We start from the raw sequence: 27,639 nt of genomic DNA on the forward strand, positions 1-27,639 counted from the left end.
TAACAACATCAAACTTGGTTTGGGTAAAGATAAATAGGATAGGAATGTATGGTAACATTTCTTCTTGAAGAAAAAAAAAAATTGCCACAATAATTTTCAAGGAAAGAATATTACAAAAATCACCAAATGTCATTTATAATATGGTTTCAAAGAATATGGTAACATTTGGACTGAGTATCGGTAAGGGAAATGCAAAAATCTTCATGCTGCTTTCTCCTTCCTTCCAGCAAGAATCATTGAAATCTGGAGGCCTCTACTAAATGCTTGATTGAAGAGAAGGCGTGTTTGGAACTCCGATACAAATGGGAACCAAGACAAAATGGCTGTCGGCATGAAGATTATCAGCCCCATTATGTACTCGTATGCTCTCCCTAGCTCCTTTACCGAGTCCCAAACTTTTAGCCACTTCAAGAATGGCCTGCATGCTTGCCCAATCTTGGATATACAAGATTAGGAAACAATGATTTAGTAAATCACAATTAATCAGTAGACAAATGTCTGTGTCCAACCTAAATATATTTCCAATAAATAAGTCGTTAAAGATCCTAAGCTGATATAAGAAATGGTCATGTAGTTTCAGAAAGAACAACTTTGAAAATGTGACAAATACTAACACTTTGTAGCAGTACAAACAGGAAATTGCAACTTCAACAAATTCAAAATCTAAGTCTAGTATTTTGGGAATTGTGGAACTTGCAAAGTAGGGTTGAATTCTCAACTTAGGAACCAGCATGAAAATATCACATAAATAATAGTAAATGAGTGGTGAAATAGAATCTTGGGCCAGAAAAAAATGATAACTTTCTTGGCCATGGCTATACATGAAAGAAAAAAAGTAGCATATGTTGTTATTAATGGATTATTCATAATAATTCTCAAAAAATAATTCGGACTTTTGCAACATTTAATTGTAATCTTTTCTTGATGAGGAGTTCAAATACACTTTGGTCGTGTGGGATAAGTCTTGATTATCCATTGCTCAAGGCGGTTTGGGCATTAGGAAGATAGGGAGCTTTAATCAAGCCTTACAGGGAAAATGGTTATGGCTCTTTGGAATGAACATATGCAACTATGGCATCAAGTGATAGCTTCAAAGTATGGGGTGGAAGGGGGTGGCATTTGAAACCAAGTAGAGGGACTCATGGCTGCAGCCTTTGGTGGAGTATTAGAGTGAGCTGGGATAGATTCTTCCAGCATGTAGCATCTGAGTTAGGAAATGGTACATGAGTAAGGTTTCAGCATGACACCATTCTCTTAAGGATTTGTACCCTGATGTGTATGCATGCTATGCTGATAGAGATGCCTCTGTTTTGCATGTGTGGATAGCCATTCGTATGGAGGGATCAATGTTGGAATGGGTAATTTTACAGACTTACGTGATTGGGAGTTTAAGTTGGTGAATTCCTTTCTGGCACTTATTTACGCACAGGTGCCTAGGGGAGAGGTGTGTGATAGGTTGAGATGTCATTTAACTCACTTGGAAGACTATTTGGTGTGCCAGGGCCCCAAAGAGGGTGGAGAAAGATTGTTGCCTATGATAACCTTATCAACAGGGGTTTCTCTTTTGTTGGTTGGTATTGTATGAGTCAGTATAGTGAAGAAATGGTGGACCATTTGTTTCTCCATTGTGATGTTGCATATGCTTTTGAAGTGTAGGTTTTAGGGTGTTGCTGAAGATGATAACAGGCCAGTGTTTGGTGGAGAAATTGGTTTTGTGAAGCACCCTTTGGCTGTTTGGAATCTTACTCTGCTATGTTTGATGTGGATGGTGTGGAAGGAGCATAATAGCCACACATTTGAGGATAAAGAAAGACTACTGGATCAATTGGAATCTTTGTTCATTCGAACTTTGTTTGATTGGTCTCGCACATGGGATTTTAAAAATTGTAACTATATTCTTGAGTTCCAAGACTCACTTTGTTTTTATGTATACTTCTTTGTAATTTCTTTTAGCTACTCTATGTTCACCAATGTGAACATCAAGTAATCTCCTCTCTTAATAAAACACCATTACTTAGGAAGAAAAAAAAGGTCATTTTGAATAATATGTCAGTACAACAATGTTTGAAAATGGAACTAGTTTGGCTATAATGCTCTGCTAAATTAAGCTATTTTCAACAAGGCAGTATATTTTTAAGACACACATGGCATGGTTAACCTGAAGTTCAAAAGATACTATGTTCTTTCTACTTTAAGAATAGGACGAATTTTAAACTTACAAGAAGAATGGCCCATCCCGTGGGTGCGAAGGCAAGGATAGCAGCAAATAAATCTGATATAGTGAGCCCACATACAACAAATAAGACAGTCATGACTGACATGAAGCCAAGGAACAGGAGTGCTTTGAGAATCCTGAACATGAGTTGAAAGTCGGTACCAAATCTTCGCCTACCCATTGATACCATCTGACAGCAACATGGGAATAATAAAACAGAAAAATAACAGATGAATGAATATGTTTGTTCAAGATGAAATGAAATAAATAGAACACGCAAGAAAAAGGAAAAGTTGCACATGTTGTAACTGTAACCCACTTTTCTTTCCCTTTAATCAGTAACTCCGTTTTTAACAATAACTGGGTTAACAGAAGTCTAAACAACTCCTTTTAAGGTACTTTGAGACACATTTAATTCACATATTGTGCATTATTTTGAACATTCACTAATGCTAGAACATTTTCATTTAAGCTTACTTGGGATATATTAAATTCATATCAGTGAGTTCCATTTGCATACCTTTAAGACGATAAGAACAGTTGCCATAACTAACCAAGAAAGTCCATAAACCTACAAAGAAATTAAGTTAGTACCATACATCTAAACAGACATTGGTAGTCCACAAAGATCGAAATTAAGAAATTTTACCAGCAAGCTCTTGCTGCGGTGAGCTATATCAAGGTGGTAGACAATTCCATACTGATAAACAAAGAAGCGAAATGCAAGTATTATCTCAAGTATTCTCCCCCTGATATTTGTGTATTTGAGGTGTTCCTGTTCTTCATCCCACCACGATTCCCAACTTTTGTCAGGTGCAATCCCAATACCACCACGATTTCCCATCCACCTCTTCCAATCTGTCCAATCATCTACTGTCTTTTGCCAGTCAAAACCAGATGGATTGAACACGAAAGGAGCAAACAACCAAGAAGCAACAAGAAACCACATAGAGAAAGTGATGAACAAAAAAAGATTTGAACTGCGATATGATTCTCCATAAACTTGATATATGATCAATAGAATAAACAGCTCTAACCCCTTCACAAAATGACTTCGTGAGTACAGCCTGTAGTTATCAGCAAACTTTGCATGAAAAACAACAAATCCTCGGCCAGTAGCTCGATATTTAGAACCTCCATGCAGGATTGTTCTTCCAAAATAATGTGCTTTTGTTCCAAGCTGGAATGTAAAGAATACAGAGGCCAGCTGTAGCTGCATGATGATAAAATCACCAAGGGCAGTGCGAAATCCTTTTTCCAGGCCAATTTCCATAACCATTGGCAGTACCAGCAATAAGCCCAATTGGAAAACAGACTGGGTGGCCAGAGCCTGTTCAAGGGCCTTGCTCTGTTGTATGATTGGATTTTCAAGGATCTCTCTCTCCACTCCACTCATAACCATGTACAAACGTCCATATAAAAATACATATACAGTAAGCACGGTCACCTGAAACAACAAAATGTCCAAATCAAGCCATAAAAGAATATTTCTAAATAATAAAAAGAGGTTTAGTGGAAAAAAAATTATCTATGGAATGGTAAGTAATACAACAAACACATTTAGCCAAAAAAGAAAGAAAGAAAGACAATAAACACATAAATATTGGTTGGAGGACTCAAGTTGCAGTTGTAATATATATCAAGTTTTTACGGGCCAATCTTAAAAAATATATATATATATATATATATTATTGTTATATTAGCATCTTAGAAGGTAATTCTTTAAAGAATGTAATCATCTTAATTGAAAAAATCAAACCCTTTGTCCAAAAGTAACCTGGTGCCAAAATTTGCAAGAACATTATACTCAAGTGTTAGTTAGCACTGTTTCCAAATATATTGGCATTCTAAAAAGAGATTATATAAAGGAAATTAATTTGCCTAACATACCATACTACTAAAATAGAAACCCACTGTTGTGAAGTAGAATGACAACATCCTATAGAAGTCAAATCGACGTCCAAGACGATAAACATCACGGCTAAGTGTCTGCTCTCCATTTCCATTTGCAACTTTAGCCTCAAAAAGGGATATTTGATTCATCCCCACATCACGGCCCTTGCCTACTTGGATATACTCATGATGTGTTATAAATCCCCCACGCATAGTTGAATTGAATCCTGAAGAGATCAGTCCAGTTTAAGTGACCAGATAATAACAAGTACTCAGTCATCTTCTGATGAAGCAAAATTACCTGCAAATATATCCTCGCTTAAGTTAATTATTTTTGAAGCTTTACTTATGCCACCCCTTGTTATGTGGAAGATTCTGTCAAATATATCAGGATGACCATAATGGAACCGGACCCTGCAGAGTAAGGATGGAATTTAATAGGCAAATAGTAACATCCAGAAATAAATCAGCTAGCACTACACCTGAGTAAGCAATGATTTATGTAATTTGAACATTCGAAGATATTTTTTATGGTTGTATATAAATTAGAGAAATGATAAGATATAGTTATCAAGATCAAAGAATTATAAGGTACAGAAGCACATATATGTTATCAAGATAAAAGATACCAATATATTTCGATCATTATGCAGTGTAAAGATGCCTCGTGGAAGTTGATTAAGTCCATTGTATTTCTGATATAATTAAGTTAATTAAATGTATTCTTCTTGTCTGTCTAAACAAGGGCATTTGAGATAGGAGATAGGTGATGGGGGATACAAAATGCTCATGAGAAAGCAAGCTTAAAAACCAGGTAAATCTCAAAATTAGCTTAATTTTGATGAGGCCTAATTAGAAACATCTGTAGGCTATCCTGATTACTACAAAGTCCTATTTTTCAATTTTGTTCGAGTTTTTGTTAAATTTCGTTGATGTTAACCTAAGCTGTTTTTCTTTTTCAACTTTGGTAATTCCTCATTCTCCACAAATCTCAGGATTTGGCCAGTGAATGTTATGTCCTTTCCTTTTGGCTGCTCTTCCTGGCTTGGATGTGATTGATGTATCTCCGGCATGCCTACTCACACCAGATCATGCCTAGAATCAATTGAGTGTCTCGGTGAAACGCTGCCCTCACAATTCTTTGCCCTCTGGAATGATCATTGATCCTCAATTCCTCACCACTCCAAACTCCATGATTGATAAAAGCCTATCCCGTTAGCATCACCTTGACACCCTCCATACATGACTTAATAAACTGTTGATCCAGTGGTTGCGAGAATATCTCCACCAGCATTGAGTGAAGTGGCGAAGCTCCTTCCTTCCCTAGCAGCACGTTGTGCATGCGGTTCTTTCCCCTCTCAAAGATCCACAGCCCATATGTTCTTCCACCCTCCTCCAATATGAACTCGAACAATTTTGACTCAATGTAGAACAAATTCGATCCTTCACATGAGCCTTAATCCATAATAAATCTGTGTTTGAGTTAAGAGATCTATGGCTAATTTGAGGTAGCTGAGCGTTGTCTATGTTGACTCCTACATTTAGGAATATGTAAAGAAAGTGAGCCACTAAGATAAATAGTCGGATCCAAACCCATTGGTTTAAACTTTTTGGCTGGAGTAGTGTCCAAAAATGTATATCAAAAGACTCTTAGTAAAGCTCCCTAGGTGTCTCTCTCCCTCAACAAAATGGAATCACAGCTAATGGTTCAACTTCTGATTAAACAAAGGTCTTGGTATTGATGCATTTGGTAGGCTTTGTTGAGAATGTGAGAAGAATTGTGCTTGATGCCCTGCATTTGGTGCAATTCATATGCGCATTGCACTCAGGGAATTGTGAAGGACTCACACATGAGGGGAGTTAGGTCAATTTGGTAGAGAGTGATGCAGCTCTATTAAGTGCTTACGTGTCTACCTAATGTAGCAGCCTGTCCTTGCCTTGGCCAATTGTGTTAGTTTTGATAATCAGCTTTAGTTATGTGATATGTAAGCGGATATGATAAGCTAGGGTTTGTACTGTAACTGAATCTTGATTGAAACAGCAAGTTAGATAGAAGATAGGGTAGTTAGTGTAAGTTCATTACCTTATTAGTTAATTAGAGACTTAGCCAATCAAATGACTGCTTTTGTAACTAGCTAACCAACTCAAACAGCTTGCTTATGTACCATATAAATAAGCAAGGCTGCCCTTGGGATATACTAGTTGAATTTGTGAATGAATAAATTCTATACCCAAGAGGTATTCTTTCCAAGAGTGTCTGTTGAACAGCTAGCCTAACCTTCCATTCTCTAAGTAACTTAGCATTCCAAACAGCAAACAATCATCCAATACCTTCCATGAAGAGTCACATAGGGGTAGATTTCTTGTGAGTGCATGTGAACGTTGAGATATAAGTAAAGAAAGTGAGTAAATGATATAAATAATTGAGCCCAAACCAATTGGCTTAACATTTGGGTTAGAGTGAATGAGTGATGTCCCAACATATACATCAAAGGGTTCTTGGTGGACTCCCTTGGAGTCTCTCTCTCCAACAAGTAATTTAAAGATCAAGTCAAATGCAAATACTATTGATAAATTCATATAAAATCACATAAGCACTCAGTCGATTTCCTGAAAACTTAAGACTTACCTGAGAGGATTTGCCAAAATTCGCTGCCCAATAGTTACAAAACTAGTCTCCTGATTGGACATGAACCATGCAAGTGATGAAACACTGTAAAAAAAGGGTGGGGGTTGGGGGGGGGGGGGGGGGGGGATGAAGATGAGCATATATACTAATAAAAAAAAAAATGTTACCCTGCAGAATGAATTTCTGCATTGCCCTTACCACTCATCGAGATCCAATCTATAATTAGACATATAATAATAAAGGCTGACCTTCCAGTGAATATATGCTCCCTGAGTCCCAATATTGTGGGTTTCCGTTGGCTACGCCGTTTTTTTAAGAATTCTTCTAACACATTTCTCATTTTGAAAGCTTCTTCAAAGTAATTATCCTTGGGGGGAAAAAAAAGACACGGTAAGAAAACACAGTAGGTCACCTTTATAATGTAATATCAAATAGCGGAGATGGGAAGCTACCTGATTCATGTCTATCGTTTGCAGGGCTTCTCCTCGAGTAAAGATGATGGCATGATTTTGATTTTCAGGTTTCCCTTCACCAACATCTACTGGACGACCTGGAAGCTTGATGCGGTATATTTCCTATTAAGGTTAGAAAGAGCATATTTATTAGTAAAACATAGGTGAAATGAACATACAACTTTTTGGCATTAGAAAAAAACATATATCTACAATTGAATATTAATTGGATATTTGAGAAGCATGATATCAATTAGTTCCTTTCTCACAGAAGTAAACATTAAAAGTACTACATAGAAAGAATGTATAAATCATATTCTGACTTGTTGCGTTTGGCTAGGATCATTTGCTGTTTGCTTATTTGTTTAAAGGTGAGACAAGAAGTAGCCAACTTAAAGTCACTTTTCTTTTGACCTTTAAGCAAATAAGAAAGCTGCAATAAGCTAGCCACACACACAAGGCTTACTGTACAGGAGCCTAGCCCAAAAGAAATAAACTAATGGCTCTAACTAAGCTCAGGAGAAAACAAATATACAAAACAAAACTAGGCCGTATAACAAAACAAATGTATCATAACAGCTGCACCAAATAAAGAAAATGTCTTACTAGTATAAATATTTTTCTTTAGGTAAAGTTGCAATAGAGCCAGGCCCTTTACCTCCCTCATGGTTATCATCTGGAACATATGATCCTACTTTGTCCAAATGCATTAGAATCATTGGAAGAGCAACATTGGGGAAGGATCAGTGGGATCGCACCAATCTTACCATCCAAGCATTTATAGGCCTTTTTTTTCTCCAGGTTAAACAAATCTTAGACTATGCTGACTGGGTTTGAACTATTTATGAAATTTGACCCAAGAACAATTCGATAAACATTTCTTAACTTTACCTATGGTTTTCTTCTTGAGCTTCTTCTACCTTTTTTTTTTTTTTTTTTAAATAAATTCATTTTCACTTTTCCAAACCATAGCAGGATTTTGTAAATGGGTTTGACCAAAACTCTTTAATTCAGAGTTGATTTTTTTTGTGGGTTGGGATAATTCTACGTTTATATCTAAACGCATATAGAATATATAAACTTATTTTCATATGGTTCTATGAGTTTTTTACTTTTCTGTAATAGGTTTCTAAAGTTATCTTCTTCATGGTGACAATACTAGAAATGTTATTTAGTTGACTCAATAATGAAAATAAAATTTGACTGGCTCCTTAGGTCTTCATTTAGATCAAGAAATATATAGGTGATCACAAATTTGATTATGCTGCTATTTTCCCACTAATTTTTTTGTGTTCTTTTTTCCTTATAAATTTTAGTTTAAGCTATTTCAATCAAAATTTTCTGGTAAATTTTTTTTGGAAACCTAAAGAGTGTAGTTAACTTTAATTCTTTTAGATATTAGCTTATTTTGGAGTTGCAACTTGGATCTTGGAAAGCATTTTCCTTTACTTATGTATTTGTAGTTTGGTACTTAGTTCCTAACTAAAAATTTTTTAAGAGAATTTTTTTTTTGTTTTTCTTTAAAAAAAAAGAAAAAAGAATATTACTCTAGTTAATAGAAATGTAGTCCTATATAGAATAAAAAATTACACTATATTAAATTTTGACTTTTATGAAGGACAATTTTAGTGATTATTTAACATACATAATCATTACTAATGTTCTTTTGTCTTTAGTTTTGATGAAAACTAGGATCATATGATCCACAATTCAATTCTGCGATCAGATCTATAAAGTCCTTCCATTGAACCCATGTAGGATCCTAATTTTAACAACCTTGTGCAAAGGCATGAAGTTGGAAATTATAAAATATAACAGGGCCTTACAAACAACTCTATCCCTAAATAAGAGACAAATAAGAATAACACAAGCCATTGTTAAGGAATGAATGACAAACAAATCAGCCAAACAATCATATACACAAGGAATTTACTGATTAGATCATGTGCTACAATAACATTACCCAATTAAACTGAGATTCAAGGAACATAGACTTTAATTTGCTTCATTTCAATTGGATTATTGGTATGACACATTCTAATTAGTTTTTTTTTTTAGTGGAGATTACTTGTATATATGCCCAATATCACATGCAGCTTGAACAAATGATAAGCCTAGTAGGGGTAACCACTTAAATTTAATGCCTTCAGCCAACAAACAGAATATAAAGACATCAAAAATAAATAAATTATTCTTGCATACCTCATCTAGCGTCTCCCCTCCCTTGACAAGAACAGAGTAATACAACTTCTGAGATTTTCCATTTACTGTCTCCTCCCTTTCATCTATGTAAGCAACACGTAGAGATGGATTCCTAAAAAGAATTTAAATATTTCAAAGATGTCATTCACGTTTTGGATCTATTTGAAGAAGTATTAATGTTTAATGAATTGTAACAGTGACTCACTTCAACATCAGATTCAGAATATTAATGTAACAACTTCTGTCTCTAGGATCATCAGATTTTTTCTGATTTCCATAAATCTGGCAAGAAACAACATATGTAAACTTCAAATCAGCCAGGGCTTGTGCACGATCTTGAAAAGCCGTATGATCAGAAAATGACTCAAAGTTCCGATAGCCAAGAAGAATAGCTGCAAAGAAAACAATGAATAGATCATCAAAAATGTCTTGCCATAGCATTAACTTTTAAAATATGTTGCAATCAAAAGTTGAATGAATTAGTTTACAATTAAATATGTATCTGTGACAGAAAACACTGACCTTCATCGTCAGCGAATTCCAGGAAGCATTGAAGTTCTAGAGCCCGCTTATAGTACATCATCCCTCTCACTGGCACAAACACATTGATGGAGGTGCAAAGAATAAGTTGGATTCATAAACAATTATGGTTAAGGACAGACCACAAAATTCATCATTATCAAACCTGTTCTAGCAAGTGTCTGCCCCCTGTAAGATACCCAGAGACGAATGAACTCCATTTTTTCTTTCTCATTCTCCTCTTTGGAATCTTTTATAACATCTTTTATGCGTTCTAGGAAATTGGTCCATTCATCTAGTTTGTGACCAGATAGGCAGTTCTAAGTTCACAGCTGTCATATAATAAAAAGTATAACATAGCAATGAAATTGAAACTAACCAGGATATATTTTTTGAAGGTAGAACAAAGTTGATATCCCATCCTCATTTTCCTTCTTTAGTTCATCTTCAGAATAAAGTACATCTTCTTTGAAATATGGAGTTAAAACGCTAGGCCATAAATCAGAAAAAAAAAAAGAAAAAAAGAAATGTCATTGGAATAATAGTTTGAGAATAGTTGGTAATCTACCAGCTGATCTCCAAACAAAAATTTGTAGATAAGGGCATGCAAGAATTCATATGCTATCAAGTAACGAAGCGAAGAGTGAATCGTGAAGTAATGAAAAAAAAAAAAAAACCAAATCTAGAATTCAATAATAACATATTAGCACGAGAACCATATTAATCCTTCAATTTATACCAAGCTGCAGTAATTAGTCACAAATGATTTAGGAGTTAGTTTTTGGCATCATACCATATTCTTTCCATATTAGAAACAATGAATCTTTTTTTAAAAATTGTTTGTATTCTTTCCATTTAAATTCCTTTTTTTTTTTTTTTTTTTTTTTTCTGACAATTTTTTTTTTTTGTTTTCAGTGACTAACCTAAAGGACAGCATGTTTTGGACTTTGGGAGCTTCTGGCATATTCATAAATAGGGAGTTGGCAAAGAAGGTAATGCGTCGGCGAGCCTCCAAGTTCTGAGGCACATTTATGGCAGACTCCTTGACGGTCAAAAGCAAATGAAGCCTAACGACCTATAGAGAAACATAAGAGATAAATAACAAAGAAGATCTTAGATAAAATAGTAAAAATTTTTAATTGCAAGTGTGAGCGCAAGGACTACCTTCTCCTTCCATGATTTGTTTTGCATCAGTTGGAATTCTAGCCTTTCAAACCTTTGCTCTATCTTACCATCTTCAGCATGGTGAGTGCTTTCAAGGATTCTAAAATGGAACAGAAAATCCAACAGTATACCGGAGTCATGAAGGTTCATTCTAAAGTTAAAAAACAACAATTATGTCTCCACTAAGTATACGTTTCTCACTACTTACTTATGACCATCAATCATAATATCCTGTGTAATAATCTCCATAATGTCCTGGAGGACATTGATTATTTGAGGCTCAGAAAAATGTTCACTATCTGCTAGCTGTCAATTTACAAACATAATTAGCAAGAAAGTAAGAATTAACGAGTACAATGTCCATACTATGTCAGTCAGTTCAATGATGAAGTTTTCAACAATTAAAACAATAGGGAAACATAAAGGATGAATGTTACCAAGAGCTTTAGAAATTTCTCCAACTTCTCACTGAGCTGAGGCAGCTCACTCATCTTGAAACGATTTATAAATCTGCCCTGCTCTATACTCTGTTCTACTTCATAACATATATTCCTTAGAATCCTGATTCACAATAAAAATTAAGACATCATGAGTCTTGCAAGGTCGCCTCTAAGATTATTTAGACCATTCAAGCTGGTAATGCAAATGATTCTGACTTACATCTTATCTGATTCTAATTCCAGAAGGGCATATATAATATCTCTGAGTGTCTGATAGCATTCAATAACTGCTGAATGCATATAATCATCACTTGTAATCTTCCGAAACAAATCAGCATCATCCTTCCCTTTAAAATCTTTTGCCATGTCTAATGCTATTGGAATCTACCACATGTGAGAAAAAAAGTGCGTAAATAACAAAAATGTTGTGTTCAATATTAAAATTAACACAAGTAACATGAAAAGAATATACCTTACTAGCAAGCAAAAAAGGAGGCCACTGCACAACAGATACGTCACTTGAAGAATATGGAACAAGCAACAAGTCTCTGTCCCTGAATGATTAAAAGTCAAATAAAACAATTAGAGAAATAATATGATTCATTTGATATAAAATGAATTACTGGGAAAGCAGCAATCAGAACCTATTGCTTATAAGGTCTTCCATTCGCATTGAATATATGAATTCATTCCACACTTGAGAAAACTTGGCAATGGTCTTCCGGTGAAGGAGGTTCTCCTGCCATGACAAAGTTTAGAATGTAGCAAAAGACAATGAAGATGAAAGACAACAGGTCAAACATATAAAGATTGATCAACACACCTGCATAAATTTTCAGATCACATAGGTGTGAAGCTTTATTTGTATTAGGTAAAAAACAAATTTATATTTCAAACATAATTTACTGAAGTTTCAAATACTAAAGAACTTTGAGCAAACATTACAAGATTGATTAAAGTTGAAATTACCTTGTTTTCCCTTTCATCTTTGGCTTGTGGTGCAAGACGATTTCTGAAAGCTGAAGGCACAGCTTCAAATCTGGATCGCAACATCCCAAGTGTCCGTATCTAACAAACATCCAATGATATAAAGTAATATTCAGGAAGAGAACCATTAATACCAAAGTGAAGCCAAATGGCAAGGTTCTCATTCGGTGGGCATCAGAGCATTGATTAATCATAGAAAAGGGCTGAATTCCGTTCCCTTTGGCTTTCAGGACCATAGGACACAAACATCTTGAGTTCTGTTCCCTTTCTTTTTTCTTTTTTTATATTTATTTATCAGAGAAAAGGGAAAAAAAATTCCACTGACCTCACCCAAATGGCTGAAGGCTCCATGAATTCCACCAAACAGAGTAGAATATATGGCATACCATATTTGTGCATCCATAAAATAGACCTATATGGCAAAACAACTTAAAATAATGGCGTATACAGTATTATAATGTAAAGAACAAAGATACAGCATACTGACTTAAAATTTATTTCAAGGAGAGTTTGTCTTGGATCCACCTACCAGGACAATTGGAGCCCATATTGCAATAACAATGCCCATATTATGCGTAACTACAGCACAGTTTCAGATTGTGACTTAGCACAGTCTACAACTTCAAATATAAAGAAACTAGGAAGTGCAATAAGAAGGTTATTATGTTACCATTTGGAAAGAACTCATGCCACTGATAGTTATCGATTGGAATGTCCATTATCAACTTTGTTGGTCCAACTAGTGGCAGTATCTATTGACAGAGCATATAAAGGGATCTTAAACAACCTGAATTCCACATATTCTCAAAGAAACAAACTAGTTTCCATATAATGGAACAGCATTTTAAAAAATTAACAGTAAAAAAAAGATTCCTTTTTTTTTTTTCTTGGTCTGAAGGGAATCTGATTATTAAACCCTGATTTGTGTAGAATTAGCTGCATTAGTTCATCATTTCAGCATCCAGTAGTCAATAGGAAGTAAAGGAAGTTTAATTGTATATTAAATGTACATGTACAACTTCTCCCATTTCATGATTAAAAGAACTAATTTCTTGTTATAATATTATTAGCCTCCAAGTGGAAGTCAATCTTCACAATCTTCTCTTTTATTTTAAAATATTGAAAAAAAGAGAAAAAAAGAGACCAAAGTACACTTTTGGCACTTATAGTTTGGGGTTGTTTTCATTTTGGTACTTTATGCTTAAAAATTATCATTTTGGCTCTTCAAGTTTGATTATGTTTTCATATTTTCCTTGCCATCCATTTCCATTTGTAATCTAGTGACGCTTGGCATTATATGAGTGATGTTTATTAATGGATAACCCTTATCTGGCACTAATAGTTAGATTACCAACATAAATGAATGGTAGGGCCAATATGTAAACGAAATCAAACATGAGGGCAATATGAAAAATTTTGAAATGTAAAAATGACTAAAGTAAAAACAACCCCAAACTTTAAGGGTCAAAAGTGTTGTTTAGTCTTCTATCATTAACACATGTTTCATATGAATTTGCAGAAACCACACATTTTTACTTAAAGTCATTTTTTAAGCGGTAACAAAAATTTTTTTGGATAAATAAGGACCAGTATGTATAAAAAAAACTACTTTATGCAAAGGAGCACAAATTAAAACCAAAAACAAAATTTAACATGTAATTCATTATGTGATGTAGTTCACTTCTAAAGCTGGCTGTGCTTATGCTGTATGATAAGTAGTTCATTTTTACCTTTAATAGCCTTTACCACTTGTAACAGAAAGCTAGCTGATAAGTTGTTAGTGATAAGTGCAATAGCCTATTAGTTAGTTAGAGAAGTTTTTTAGGCTTTGGCCAATCACATGGTAGCCACATGGTGGGTTCTTGTAACTAACTCAGTAACTTGCTTATGTAACTATAAATAATCAAGGCTGCTCTCATTGTAACTAGTTGAATTTGAATCCAAGAAATATTTGCCTATGAGGTATTATTCCAAGAGTGTGTCTCTTGAAGAACTCCTTCATTTTTTCTTTTCTCTAAGCAACTTAGCTTTCTAAAACATCTTTCATTTTCACCATTTTTTTTCCTCCATCATTATGTGCCCTTATGTGTATACACTAGTAGATCTCTATTGGGAAAAAACGGCAGTAGAAAAAAAGTAGAGCAAATGAAGGATAAAAGAGAAAAAGGAAAGGGGAAAAAATGGAATGAAAAGCTTTATTCTGATACACAAACGAGGACATGTGACACTGAGTCCATTCTCTCTCACTAGTTCTTATGGCTAGAAGTTACGTGATGTTCTCTGCATATCTTGCCCTTTGTTTTTTCCCATTATACTATCTGTTTCTATTGAAAGTTATGAAAAAAAAGTAGGTAAACCAGTTTATTCTCATTCTAATTCTCCATTTGTTTGGCAAAAAAATAATAATAGTTTCCTAAGGACGAAAACATTTTCTGGAAAAAAGATTGTTGTCCTCTATTTGGTTGCAGCTTTTAAAATGATCTTGAAAACATTTTTATGTTGTTTGTGACGTAGGAAAAATTGGGAATTTGTCTAGGTGTGTTTGTGGTGAATAAAGGTTAATTTTAAAGAGAGGGTTCAAGGTGGTTTGATAAGTTATTTGATGGCTATTTGGTAGAATAAAGGATGTAGGAAATTTGGGTTTTGACAGGTAAAAGAAAGGGCTTGAGGAATTTGTCTATGTATGGGTGTGGACCTGTGGTGGGTTAAGGTTTAGGAGATTTTTTAGAAACAGATTTAGTGTTTTTGAAGAAAGGGTTAAAAAAGGTGGTTTGATGAGTTATTTGATGGCAATTTAGTAGAAGAAAGTATGGTGGAATTTAGAGTTTTGATAGGTAAAAGAAAGGGATTGATTTGGGTTGTGAGGAAGAAGAAAAAGAGAGATTGTTATGGTGTTTGGCTGTATGAACACTACCTTAAGAAAGAGATAGAAGAACCCAAAAGGCCAATGTGCCTCTCTGCTCTTAACATTCAATAACTTTATTAATCAACTCTAACTTTTTTGTGTACAATAAAACAATTACATAGAACCTACTTTTAACTTCTCATGGTAGAACTAGGACTTCTACTTTGACTAGTAAACCAAAACCCATTTGAATTAAACCAAAGCCCATATATTAAAACTCATTAATAAAAGGAAACCCATGGCCCATACCCAACAAGTGTGAAATTACTAAAATACCCTTGAATGTAGAATAAACAAACAAAATATAAAAAACCTAATTAACTACTATGGACACTTATACTAAAATACCCTTGACTCTAGAATTAAAAAAGGAAAAAAAAAAAAAAGACCTTATCATTTCATTGTTGTTACTTTTTAAATCCAAAATAAACATAAATTATGTCCAAATATAAAATATATATACCTAAAAATAAATACTAATTAATTAATTGTCGTATTCTAAACGTGTTGTATCCTAGTTTTTCAAGAAATGTCGTGTCGTTGTACTACGTATCGTGTCCATATCCTTGCTACATAGCTTATTAACTACCACGAACACTCATCCTTGGGCTTTGCCTTAGCCTTAGGCTCCCAAAGAAGATATTATTTTCTAACCATGATATGGTTGCGCCATTAGTTTAACTCAAATGGAAAATCGTTAATATTTAGTATGATGGTGGTCAAAGTAGTGCTGGTGTTGGCGGCACAAAGGAATGGAGAAGATGAGGGCACAAGGGAATGGCAAAAAAAGGTGTTCTGCTTCTTAAAAGAAAAAAAAAAAATTTCTGCCTGTTTTTGGTTGTTTTTCATTGACCAACACATCTCTCACACCAAATACTAGAAAATACGAAAACTATTTTCCAGAAAATGTTCTCTGCTGAAACAAATGGAGCATATTATATGACATTCTTTGCCATGTTTGCATACTCAGTCTTTAAGTTAGGGCTATATGATATTCATTGCATATTAAAATTATAATTGATGTGGGACACCTGGGAAGGTAGTTCAATGCTGTCTACAATTGATTACATGGTAGGCTAAGGATGATGATATTAATGTTAGAATTTCGACACAGATGACAGGATTATGAGGCTTTTGAAGTGACTTGGAAATTTGTTAGACAAGTTGAATAAGGTGGAATTCGTCACAAGACTCTCGGGGCAGAATCATTTCTTTCTTTTTGCGCCCCACAGGAAAAGTTAAAGGGGGTGGGGGGTAGAGTTGGTGGGATTGAGGACGTGGTATCAGCAATATGAGGCCCAAATGCATAAATCAATTGCCTAATCAACTGCCGTCTGCTTCAGCATCTCCTTGTTAGCATCGGCTCAAAGTCAAGTTGGATTTTCTATTTACTGCAGCTTAAGCTGTCAAACGTCCTAAAGCACTTGATTCATCATCTTAGCCATCTCGGTAGCATCTGCAGCTTAAGCTTCCAAACATCCTAAAACCCTAAATTCCCAATTTTAGACATCCATGTAGCATGAAACCAAGGGCACTTTATATGTCTTAAGTACAAAGTTTTACAAATTTTGTAAAAATTGAAATTTTAATCATCTTCTACCTAAGCAGAAGGTATACAATTAACATCTTGAAAACTCAGCCAGCATGTCTAGAATCCAAGAATACTGCTAGGGTTATGCCTATATGGCCTATGTTAATACATGCACAGACGTATGTGTATACACAAATGTACATTTAAGTTTGCATGTGTGTATTCTACATGCAAGCATGTATACATATGAGTATTTGTGTTCATATAAATGCATTTGAACTAAGATTAAAAACAAGATAGAATCCCTAAGGACATTGAATCAAACAACAAATATTTAAGGAATATTCACCTCCACATAGTAGCTAAATGCAAGCTTGCTGATTAACAGCATAATCCAAAACAGTGTATACCTAAGTATAAGAAGATGGAATTCTGTTAATTGAAAAATCCATCTCCAAATCAAAGCAGAAATAATAGACCAGATTTTAAAGGAATAGCACGAAATAGGGATAGAAAAGCTCCTTTGAACTAATCCATGGAGATAAGAAAAAAGAAAAAAGAAAAAGAAATCTTTTTTCTTACTTCAGCAGAGAGAACATATCCTCATGCATGCCCCTTCCTATATAAAGTTTTGGCTGCAAAAAAAAAAAAAAAAATCAAAATAGGCAAAGAACACTCAAAAGAGAGATTGAAAGGGGGAAAAAAGGAGACGGCAACAACAACAACAAGAAGCAGAAAACATAAGTCAAAAGTGACAATGTCAGACGTGCTTGCCTGAGCCCACCACATAACAAGAGTGATAATCCGCCAGTTTGAACGCTCCATGTGTCTCCGTAAAGGTGGAAGGAAAAACAGTAAAGCAGAGAGGATATTGGGTATCAAATAAAGTGCAACAGCATAATCATAAAATGAATGATTCCTCCAATCCCCAGCCCAGCTACTGAAAAATTTCACCAATCCTGTTGGGTTCTGCACAGAACTGGAATAACCAATTGGCAGAATCACAGCCCACGCAGCTGCTACTGCAAACTTCAGAAGGTATCGTAGTATTTGGCTGAATTTCAAACTCTTCCAGGCATTCCAACTAAGAACTATATCCAGAGTGGCTGCAGAGCAGATATAGAGAAGATGAGAGAGCATCATGAAACCCCAGTCAGCCCCCTAGAATGACATTCAAACAGGATATAGATGCTATTTTAAAACTAACTGCTGCACTAATAACCAATACAACAGTTTCAACTAGTTATAAAAATATAAGACCTCTATTTTGTGAACGTCCACCCAAAGTGCTACCAAAGAATTAGCTACATGGAGAAATAACACCAGTACCTTGGAAAAGATTAAGAAAAGCAGAAGTAATGAAGATGCTCAAAACACTTCTAAAGACAGCTGCATCGAAAAAAGCAGCAAGAGATCCAGACGGACTCCATGCAACAATTAACATTGCCTGAAAATCAGAACTAATTCAGATAAGTATATTCCAACCAGAGAAGAGTCAAAAAGTAAGAAAAACTTTTTAAATAATAAGCTACCTGGAAAGCCAATATAAAAAATATCCACATTCGATTAAAACTTCTGTAAAGGTGCAAAAATGTGCGGACTTCTACGAAATTTGTTTTAGGCTTTCTCTTTCCAGCAGCAGCTTGATTAACTCTCTGCCAAATACAAATGAACTTTGACAATTTTCTTTTAGAAAAAGCCTACGCTACACACACATATGCAAATCTATGTTGTATGTGTAAGGACTTGCATGCACACAATAATGTCCAACTCATTAAAATAGGACAAGAATGAAAATAACTGTTTCATAAAATACCATAAAATATACAAAAACATGACTTAATTACAAGTTATTAACTAATTTAAAATAATTAAAATAAAAAAAGATAAGTACCTCATTTGCAGGTTGCACTGCTTCTGAATGAATGAAAAAATCTGCTTTGGGGTTCATTGGCCACCCTAGCTTTAAACACCTATCAGACCTAGAGAAAAGGAATATGTTTTTTTTCAGCTATTTAGTATCTGTCAGAAGTATGAAACAGAATAAAAAATTCAAGAAACTCACCAGAAGTACTCATTTAGATCATCATAATTTCTCCATCCTGAATGGCTTGCCTTGCCTCCTTTGTTTCTCTTAACTTCCTTTTGCATTGAATGGAAGTCAAATTTCAGACTGAAACATGTTGCAAAAACTAATGCAGGCAGTACAAGATCATAATTACCCTGAGCAAGACTTGGTAGATAGGGGTTATAACGTCCCTCAAAAAAGATTCTTCATCACGAGCTGCTTCTTGATATGTTTCTCCACTAACAGGGTGGAGATTGCTAAATAATACCCCATGTACCTCGTGTGCCATCTTATGCAATTATAAAACAAGAGTTATTTTCCCATACGAATTTTTTTTGAATCAAATAAATTATGATAAAATGATAGGTATAAGATTATTACTTTATATTACATAAAGTTGTCTATATTCTTAAAAGAAGAAAGATTAGTGGACAATTTATATACACAACCCAGAAAATAAATCGGTATCTAGAAAAGAAGAGTAATGTAATTGTTTTTACTAAGTATGTGGTTTATTAAAACATATTTGTCGGGAGATTGTAAATAAAATTATGATAAATATCCAACCAAATCAAAAGCAAAAAAATTTGCTCTATTTTTGCTGTAACATCATCTAATTGTAGATTTGCAATTTCAATTGTCAAATATGTGAGAATTTGAATAAACATATTGAACTTTTTAGGTTATGTGCACCATAATCTCTTGAACTTTTTAGGTTAGTGCACCATAATCTCTTTCTCTCTCTCTCTCTCTCTCTCTCAAAAGTCATACTAATCACATTTGCACAATACCTCAAAAGGGAACAATGATCTCATGCAATTCAAATCCACACAATCTTGATATGGTATCACAATTTCCTCCACTCAAATCCTTAATGCCCTTATCAAGGGAACTTGCCTTGTGTTGCAGTAACTACAAGTTGTATGATATTCTTAGGTTGACTCTGATGCCATTTGTATTAATCTAAGGACATACTAGCCACATTTTTCGATACACCAAAAGAAAATATTCACAAATAGGGCTCCCCATACCCATTTATATAACTCTAATCAACTTAGCATGTGCCTGATATAGGACACCACATACACCCATGCAATGGCCTCACACACAAAATCCTACTGGATACCTCTCTCTCTCTCTCTTAATGTGAAGAACATAATCATCAATGTTAAACACGATCATCAATGTTATATGGTGAAAGATTTCCAGCACTCAAAGTTGCTAGTTGGAAGTCTTAATTTATATGAAGTTGATATTAGTAATTTATTGGAGAAACAGTTTTAGTTAGTACTTCCTTTATTGAATGATAAGAAACAAGTTTTGTTAATACTTACTTCAGCAATTTCTTGTAAACTTAATGTATTTTGTACAATATAATTAACCAAAATTTTCTCACCCATTATCTTCCTTTCGCACTTAGCTAGTCAATGTTTTTGTTCTTTTGAGGTTCATTTACTAGGGTTTTAATGCGTGGTTAGAACCCATTTGGTTTAAGGACTATGTTAAGTCTTAGAAGGTTTTACCTATAAAAGAGATCGCAGTTTTTTCAATAACTATTCCTTGTCACATAAGTTCCATCTTGCATGAAAGGTGTAACAATATGGGCATTGTCGCAGAAGGAGACTTGGTGATGTAGACATGTTTGTGATATAAATAAATTTATATTTTTTTGATGCAGTTATAGTTTTGTTTAATTTATTTCTTAAGTTAAGTAATAAATCAATAAAAATAAATTATCAACAATTAGCACCATAAAAAACAAAAAAGGAAAATCCAATTAGAGAAAGAAAATGAAAAAGAGTGAATGAGTGATGCTGTTACAAATATCATCATATAGCTTTACAAATTGATATCTTCACTTTCAAATTCAAAACAAAAAAATAATTAAAATTTTATTTATTATATTGTTGATACTAACAATGTCAATTTGTAAATCAGTACGGAATTTTGTAGGCAAACTAGATAACATACTTTTAAGTAACATCAATCTACCACCCTTTGATAAATACAAGTTCTTTCACCCAGCCAACTTCCGCTCATTTTTTTCTAGAATAGGATTCCAAATTGAAGGTGATTTATGAGAAGCCCCCAACGGCATACCAAGATAAGTCATAGGCAAAGTCCCATCCTACAAACCAAAATCTCTACCCCCAACTGAATTTTGTTGTGTTGGGTTTTTACTTACTTAAGCGACAAAATTGGATATTAATGGAATTCCAAATTTTGATTCTCTTTATTTTTCTTTTCTTTTTTATCGTATCTATTTTTTTGTGGCAAATCTATTTGTCTGCCTAGAAAATAGAGGAAAATAAAGGACTTCAAATTCTAGGCTCTACAGTAGAGTGGCGTTAGAGTAGAGTACTCTACAATCTACATTCATTTATTAACTTCTGTAACATCCATTTTTCTTATCTTAGCTAAGCGGCCAAACTAGTCATAAATGAAAACCAAAAATTGAAATCCCTAGTCTCATAGTCACATTAACAAATTTGAATCTAACAAAACATGCACAATGAATCAAATCTTTCAGAAAAAATAATTTTCGCTTGTCAGTTCAATTTAAGTGTAATTTGAGTTGGTTAGATTTGATTTTTGCATTTTGAATTTAAGAACAAAAAACAGGGCCTAAACTCAAAACTTAGCACAACAAAAAGACCCTATGAACTTCACTATTCCCTGGGATTGGCTTTGGGACCTTCTTGCACAACTTAGGTGGAGGGTAAAGAGAGCCTCCTTCTGGGGTCCAAGTTGTTAGTGAGATTCTAGACTCCTTCAATTAATTGGCATTTCTTGTTTAGAACTGATAAACTACCACATGTCCAAAAACTTAAATTGTTAGGAAAGGGTGAATTCACCCATTTGACTATTATTCTAACACTTCCACCCAGGAGTAAGAACTCCCCCATAATAAGTGAAGCTGTTAGGAAAGGGTGAATTCACCAATTTGACTATTACTCTAACACTTCCCCTCATGAGTGAGCACTCCCCCTTTATAAGTGAGGCTCAACGTGTAAGATTTTTAACTTTTTAAATGGGAGGTAGAGCATGATTTTAGGTAGGATAGAATAAAGGAAAAGAATTCATGTGGCTAACCTAATCTAATCTATAGATGATCCATAACTGACCCCAAATTTTGGGATTAAGGTTTTTTTGTTGTTGTAAATGGGAGGTAGAGCAAACGAAGATTTTGAACTTAAGACCGCCTACTTTGATGCCATAATAAATACAATTGTCCCAAAAAAAGAAGAAGAGTAATTTATCATGGTATTAGACAAGGTGGTGTTGAATTCAAACCTTGTCTCCACTCTATCTCCCATATATTAAAAAAATGTTATAAATCCCACATGTCGAACCCAACCTATTAAAGGGGAATGCGATCCCACATGTTAAGGGGAGTGTTAGAATAACGGTTAAATGATTCAATTCTTTCCTTCCTAATAGTTTTAAAGTTCTAAGTGTTAATTATAAATTTTAAATAAATAAATAAATAAGACAAAAATTCTTCTAAGTGATTGGGACAAGACAAGAACCCCGTAGCTTAACTGGCATTTCTTAGTATTTTCAACAAAAACGTCCAGGGTTCAAATCCACCCTCTCCCAACTTTTGAATTATCCATAAAAAAGGTGTTTGGGGCAAGCGTAAATGCTTGATTTGTGCTGCAGCTATGTTGGATGTACGGACCTTGGTGCAAAACCAGGTTCCTTTCCATCTAATATCTCTCTCCATACTTTCTACATGCTGTGTTTTAGCCTCCAATAAGTATTCCCGTCACAAATACAACCAAAATCCTAATTTTAGTCACCTGTGAAAGTTTCCTAACCTGGAATCCTCAATTAGCTAGGGAAACTATCTACCTGGTAGTTTAGTGCTGAAATTAAAAAAAGCTCATGCAACAGATTGGTATCAGAGGATGTGTTCTAAGTTCTATGTCAATCTCTAATGAATTGAATGCATAAGGATAAAGATAATATAATAAGTTGATTTATGTAGAGCTAAGCAATGGCAAGAACAAAGATAAATCTCACAATTAAAAGAATAAATAATTAAAAAAATCTAAGGATTCACGATAACATTAAAGATAGTAATAATAGAAGCTTTGTTAGTCAGCTAGTGCAATTAAAGAAACAATATGATAGCATAATGGAAAATGTATACTTGAATAAGAAACATACATTATGGAAGATGAAGCAAAGGCATTCAGGCATGAATCTGACATTTGAAGCTTCACCCCATATGAGAAGATAAAGTCCAATATAAATAAGGTCTACCTGCATCGTGTCACAATTTCGAGGAGTCCTGTAAAGTGCACACAGGAAAAAAAATATGTAAGTGCTAATGTGGTAAATATGGTTTGGTACCAAGTCTAATAGAATTGTAACTTTTTAGGCTTATGATCTGGACAGCAAAAAAATCACTTACTTATTCTTTTTTTCAACGCGCAAATAATTACACCATGAAGTATAATTCTTGAAAATCTTAATCTTCAACTTCTGTACAGTGGCACTATCCAGCTGCAATAAGCTTCTTATCAATCTTTAATATATAATCACATAAAGATGAAACTTAAGGAAGTTACTGACAAATAGAGAGAAATGAAAATCAAATAAAAGGCATTCCACAGCAAATAGTAATTATGATTTTACCTCAGTATGATCACTTTGCTTCTTCCGTATGAGCATATTGGCAAGGAGCAATATTAGATGTTCCCTCTGGTTTGCTACATTCCCTTTCTTCATGCCCCAAAAAGATCCAAAAAAACAAAAAACTAGTCAGCTGTACTGATATTTCCCGCATAAATATTTCATATGATTGAATAATATAACTAGTAGCACAATAGAATGAAGGATCATTGCTAAAGTCACCCTCAAAGGTATAAGATCCCAGATTTTACACAAAGAAGGAATTAAAGTAAGTGGTATAGGTTCCTCAGATATAAGTCCTTAGCAAAGGAAAACATTAAAACTTCATTTGTGTCAATGTGTGTGTGTGTGTCCACACTCCTACACTCTTGAGAGAAAACCCTTCACATTCCAAGGATTTGAAGAAAACAACAATTTACTAGTTGTATTTCATATTTCCTTCAGAAGAAATATCATTTTAGTGGAAACAAATTTAAAAACACCTGTGGGACTTCGAGTCAAAATCCTTGAAAAATGCAAAAAGAAACCCTTGAATTGCTTGGTTAGTTTCTGGATTTAGTTAACAGAATGCATTAAATTCTATAAAAGGTTGGAAGGGACAATTGAGAGGCAGGTCATGTTTTAGTGTTAAATCTAGACCCTTCTTAAGTCTATCTTTGAGTGTGCTGTAATCTGTGACAGCAGACATTTTTTTTTGAAGAGGTGACAGCAGACATTAAATCAAGATTCTTTTGCTTTTTTCATTGTTCTCTCAGTACTTTTCACAACATGTAATGATATACATCGTTTGCCAAGATAACTAAGTTTCTTTTAAGAGACCTTAACATAATCCTACAAGAGGGTCAAGAGGACAAGCAAAAAGTTCAATTTCTCCACCACACAATTTCCCTGTTATTCAGCCTCTCTGATAGCTTCTTTATTAGTTTAAAATAATAACAATAATATATATATATATATACATATATATATATGTGTGTGTGTGTGTATGTATGTATTAATGAAGAAGTTGTGGTCCAGTGGTATAAGCTGCACCTCCATTGAGGGAAATCCAAAAACCAGGATTACAAATTCTTTTTAGCAACTTAAATCTGGTGCAGTGGAAGCCTACACAATGGGCCATGCTTAGGGTAGGCTTACCAGCCTATGGCAACTAAAAAGTAGATATGAAATAAAATTTAAAAGGAGACATTCAAGACACGTCTTACCTGAAATCCAAAGATTGATGAAAGCCAATCAAGTATGTCATTGATTGATTTAACCCTCTCTGCTGACATTACTGGACTGTCATCAGGGTCACCGTGAGACACACGGATTCTAGGCATTGGAAGATTGTCCACATTACGTAGTGCATTAAGTGCTGCTTTGATCTATATCATTATTTAAAAATAAGAAGGAAGAAAGATAACTAAGGTGAAATTGAAGGATTAGTTAGAACTGGTCTAATGAACACAAAAATAACCAAGATTACATAAGCTGCATTTTAATTACCTCCGGAAATTCCATGATTGGTGGTTTAATCCCAACTGCATACAGTGGAAGAATGTTATAGTGTTCATACTGTTCCTTCTTCTTGTCAACATCTTTGGCATATCTTTCTGTCTGTGATGACAAAATCAATATTTTCAGTATTTTCCACACCAAATGGGTACTAAAAGAATTCCTGTCAGGAAACCAAAATTAGATAAACAAAACCTTTTCATCAGTTTTTCCATGAGGTACAACTGTCTTCAGCACCTCATACAATACTGATGCAATCTGAAAAATCTTAGCCATCTCCTCCCTTCATCAGTTGAAAAAATAAAATTATAAAAAATAATAATAATATTTGAGTAATGTGCTTAACAAAAATTTAGGCATGTTAACAGTTCAAACTTCAAAATCAAGCCTCACGGTTTTTTTGTATGTTCGCTGCCTACGATATTTTCCTCATAGAATTTCTGGTAAAACAACTGAATTTCTTTTGGATCGTTGCTTGCAAGGATACACTGCGTTTCAACTTCTTCCTGCAAAGGAGATTTTGAAAGATTAAAAATAATTTTCATTCACAGTTAGAACCTGTGAAATAAAATATGGAGTTTAGTCTTCACAGTCATAAAGTTTTATCTTTTAAAAGTTGTGACAAGGCTAAAATTATTTTTCAAATTTCAATTGAAGTCAATTTTCATCTTAAAAATTGCACACTTAACACTTTTCATAAAAGTCAACGGTGTAAATCACATCAGATGTGGTATTCAAGCTAGCTTAAGGCATGAACAAAACAAACACAAAGAGAGTTGCAACCTCTTACATTATAAACTATATGCAATAAGAGAGATATGGACAATTATGCAATAAGATGTTGAGATTAACAATAATAACAACAACGCGACTAAAAAAGTAACTGCCAATTAACTATCATGAACATCCTGTAGCTATTATTAAATTTAAAAAAAGGTATTACAGAGAATTCAATTTTATATGTCTGTAGTAGTAGAAATCACAGTACAGTATTACAGTAACAACCAATAACACTCTCAAAATATATGTCATGAAACGCGGAAATCGGAATGAAATAGAATTATAGAGAAGCACCGTTTCAAGTCTGTGCAAGAGATATGTCTTGAACTGGCGAACACCGCGTCCAGTTGAATTTTGATCCATGTAATGCGCCTTCTCAAACGCATGGAAGCGGCCTAATTGAACAAACAAAAAAAAAAAAAAAAATCAGAATATATTTTGAAGAAATTAAAGGCAAAGAAAGAAGGAAGGAATGGCTGTTAGTTACAGAGATAAGCGACTCTGGGATTTAGGGGCTGGATCTCATTGGCGACGCGGAGAATAGGGATGATAGGGGCTAGGGAGGAGGGGACGAGCTCGCTGTCGATCACTTTCTCATCGTTGTTTTGGAGATCCACCATACGCGTCTGCGCCCGTGTGACCCTCCGAGATTGCGACGGCTTCAAACCGCTGCTCGTACTCGCCATCTCTCAATCCAATCAATTCGTTCTTTTCTCCAATTTCGATCTTCTTCTTCTTCTTCTTCTTTTTCCTCGAGTTGAGAGAAAAAAAAAGGAAGTGATAGAGAGTTGTAATTTAAAGCTAAGTGTGCCGATCATTTTGGTGTATTAAACTAATTAAAGAGAGATACTTTGGGAGAAGAGTGGGGCAAGGGATTTCTCCGGATGGAAGAAACGAATTAAAGTAAACACATTTGTTGGGATTTCTGCTTTCTCTCTTTTTGTTTTGTTTTGCTTTGTTTTCCGTTGCTTTTTTCTGTTTTTTTAAAGCGCAGAGAAGGAAAAAGTTTGATAAAACAATTGACTGTAAGTGACCAAGTGGTGATAGCCGTGAAGCTTTTCATTTCTTTATTCTCTGATAGGAAGGAAGGTATAAAGTGGCGGGAACTGTGATGCGATGGCTTTTAATAGTATATAAAAAAGTTGGAAATTACATAGGAAGCCTTAGGGATTTGATTTACGTCAATAAAGGTCCAAGCTTATCAAATAGTTTCAACTTTAATTTTTTTTTTTTTTGGTCATTCATTTCTTATATTTTTGACATATAATAAAGAAGAGTGTTACGTTCACAATATTTTCACAACAAATTATAAGTGGTAAATTATTATTAGTTTTAATTTGAATTTATAACTTAAATGACTTTTTTGCCCACCCATAACAATTAATATATAACAATCTACAACTTTAGAATTTGTTATAAAAATGTTATGGGTATACATTTCTCTATAACAAATAATGAAAAATAGCAAACTATTTTCAATTTTTTGGCATTCACTTTCTTACTCTTATATTTCTTCTCAAAAAAAAAAAATTTTTTTTTTCTTACTCTTTATCGAATTTTTATCTCTAAATAAAGATGCTTCTCTTTAATCTTTGTCGATTATGTTCTATGGTTGCCAAATGGATTTATGAACAAATGAAAAATACAAGTTTAATTAATGATATCTTGCTCCTATCTATTTTGTTAATGTAAAAAATTAACAAATTAGAGATAGAT

General features: G+C 34.1%; 1 protein-coding gene across 1 annotated transcript; it reads right to left on the minus strand.

Annotated features, from left to right (window-relative positions):
* On the minus strand, nt 1-26,767 carry LOC126696726 (callose synthase 7-like). The gene is made up of 42 exons (XM_050393420.1): nt 26,411-26,767; nt 26,218-26,318; nt 25,537-25,649; nt 25,339-25,426; nt 25,135-25,245; nt 24,852-25,013; nt 23,650-23,736; nt 23,426-23,517; nt 23,179-23,302; nt 19,160-19,294; nt 19,003-19,079; nt 18,832-18,919; nt 18,470-18,592; nt 18,267-18,384; nt 17,712-18,043; nt 17,520-17,572; nt 17,287-17,347; nt 13,172-13,253; nt 13,031-13,080; nt 12,827-12,913; nt 12,484-12,582; nt 12,159-12,253; nt 11,987-12,068; nt 11,735-11,898; nt 11,512-11,635; nt 11,283-11,380; nt 11,075-11,174; nt 10,834-10,985; nt 10,290-10,399; nt 10,077-10,205; nt 9,914-9,982; nt 9,597-9,783; nt 9,392-9,503; nt 7,190-7,312; nt 6,986-7,104; nt 6,738-6,821; nt 4,410-4,522; nt 4,106-4,335; nt 2,865-3,662; nt 2,736-2,786; nt 2,220-2,405; nt 1-435 (listed from the first exon to the last, which is right to left on the minus strand). The coding sequence occupies exons 1-42, from the start codon at nt 26,607-26,609 to the stop codon at nt 202-204; spliced, it is 5,742 nt and encodes a 1,913-aa protein (XP_050249377.1). The 5' UTR covers nt 26,610-26,767; the 3' UTR covers nt 1-201.
* Between the last annotated feature and the right edge of the window lie 872 nt (nt 26,768-27,639).

Source organism: Quercus robur, chromosome 8 (genome assembly GCF_932294415.1).
Source record: "Quercus robur chromosome 8, dhQueRobu3.1, whole genome shotgun sequence".
NCBI classification, from domain to species: Eukaryota; Viridiplantae; Streptophyta; class Magnoliopsida; order Fagales; family Fagaceae; genus Quercus; species Quercus robur.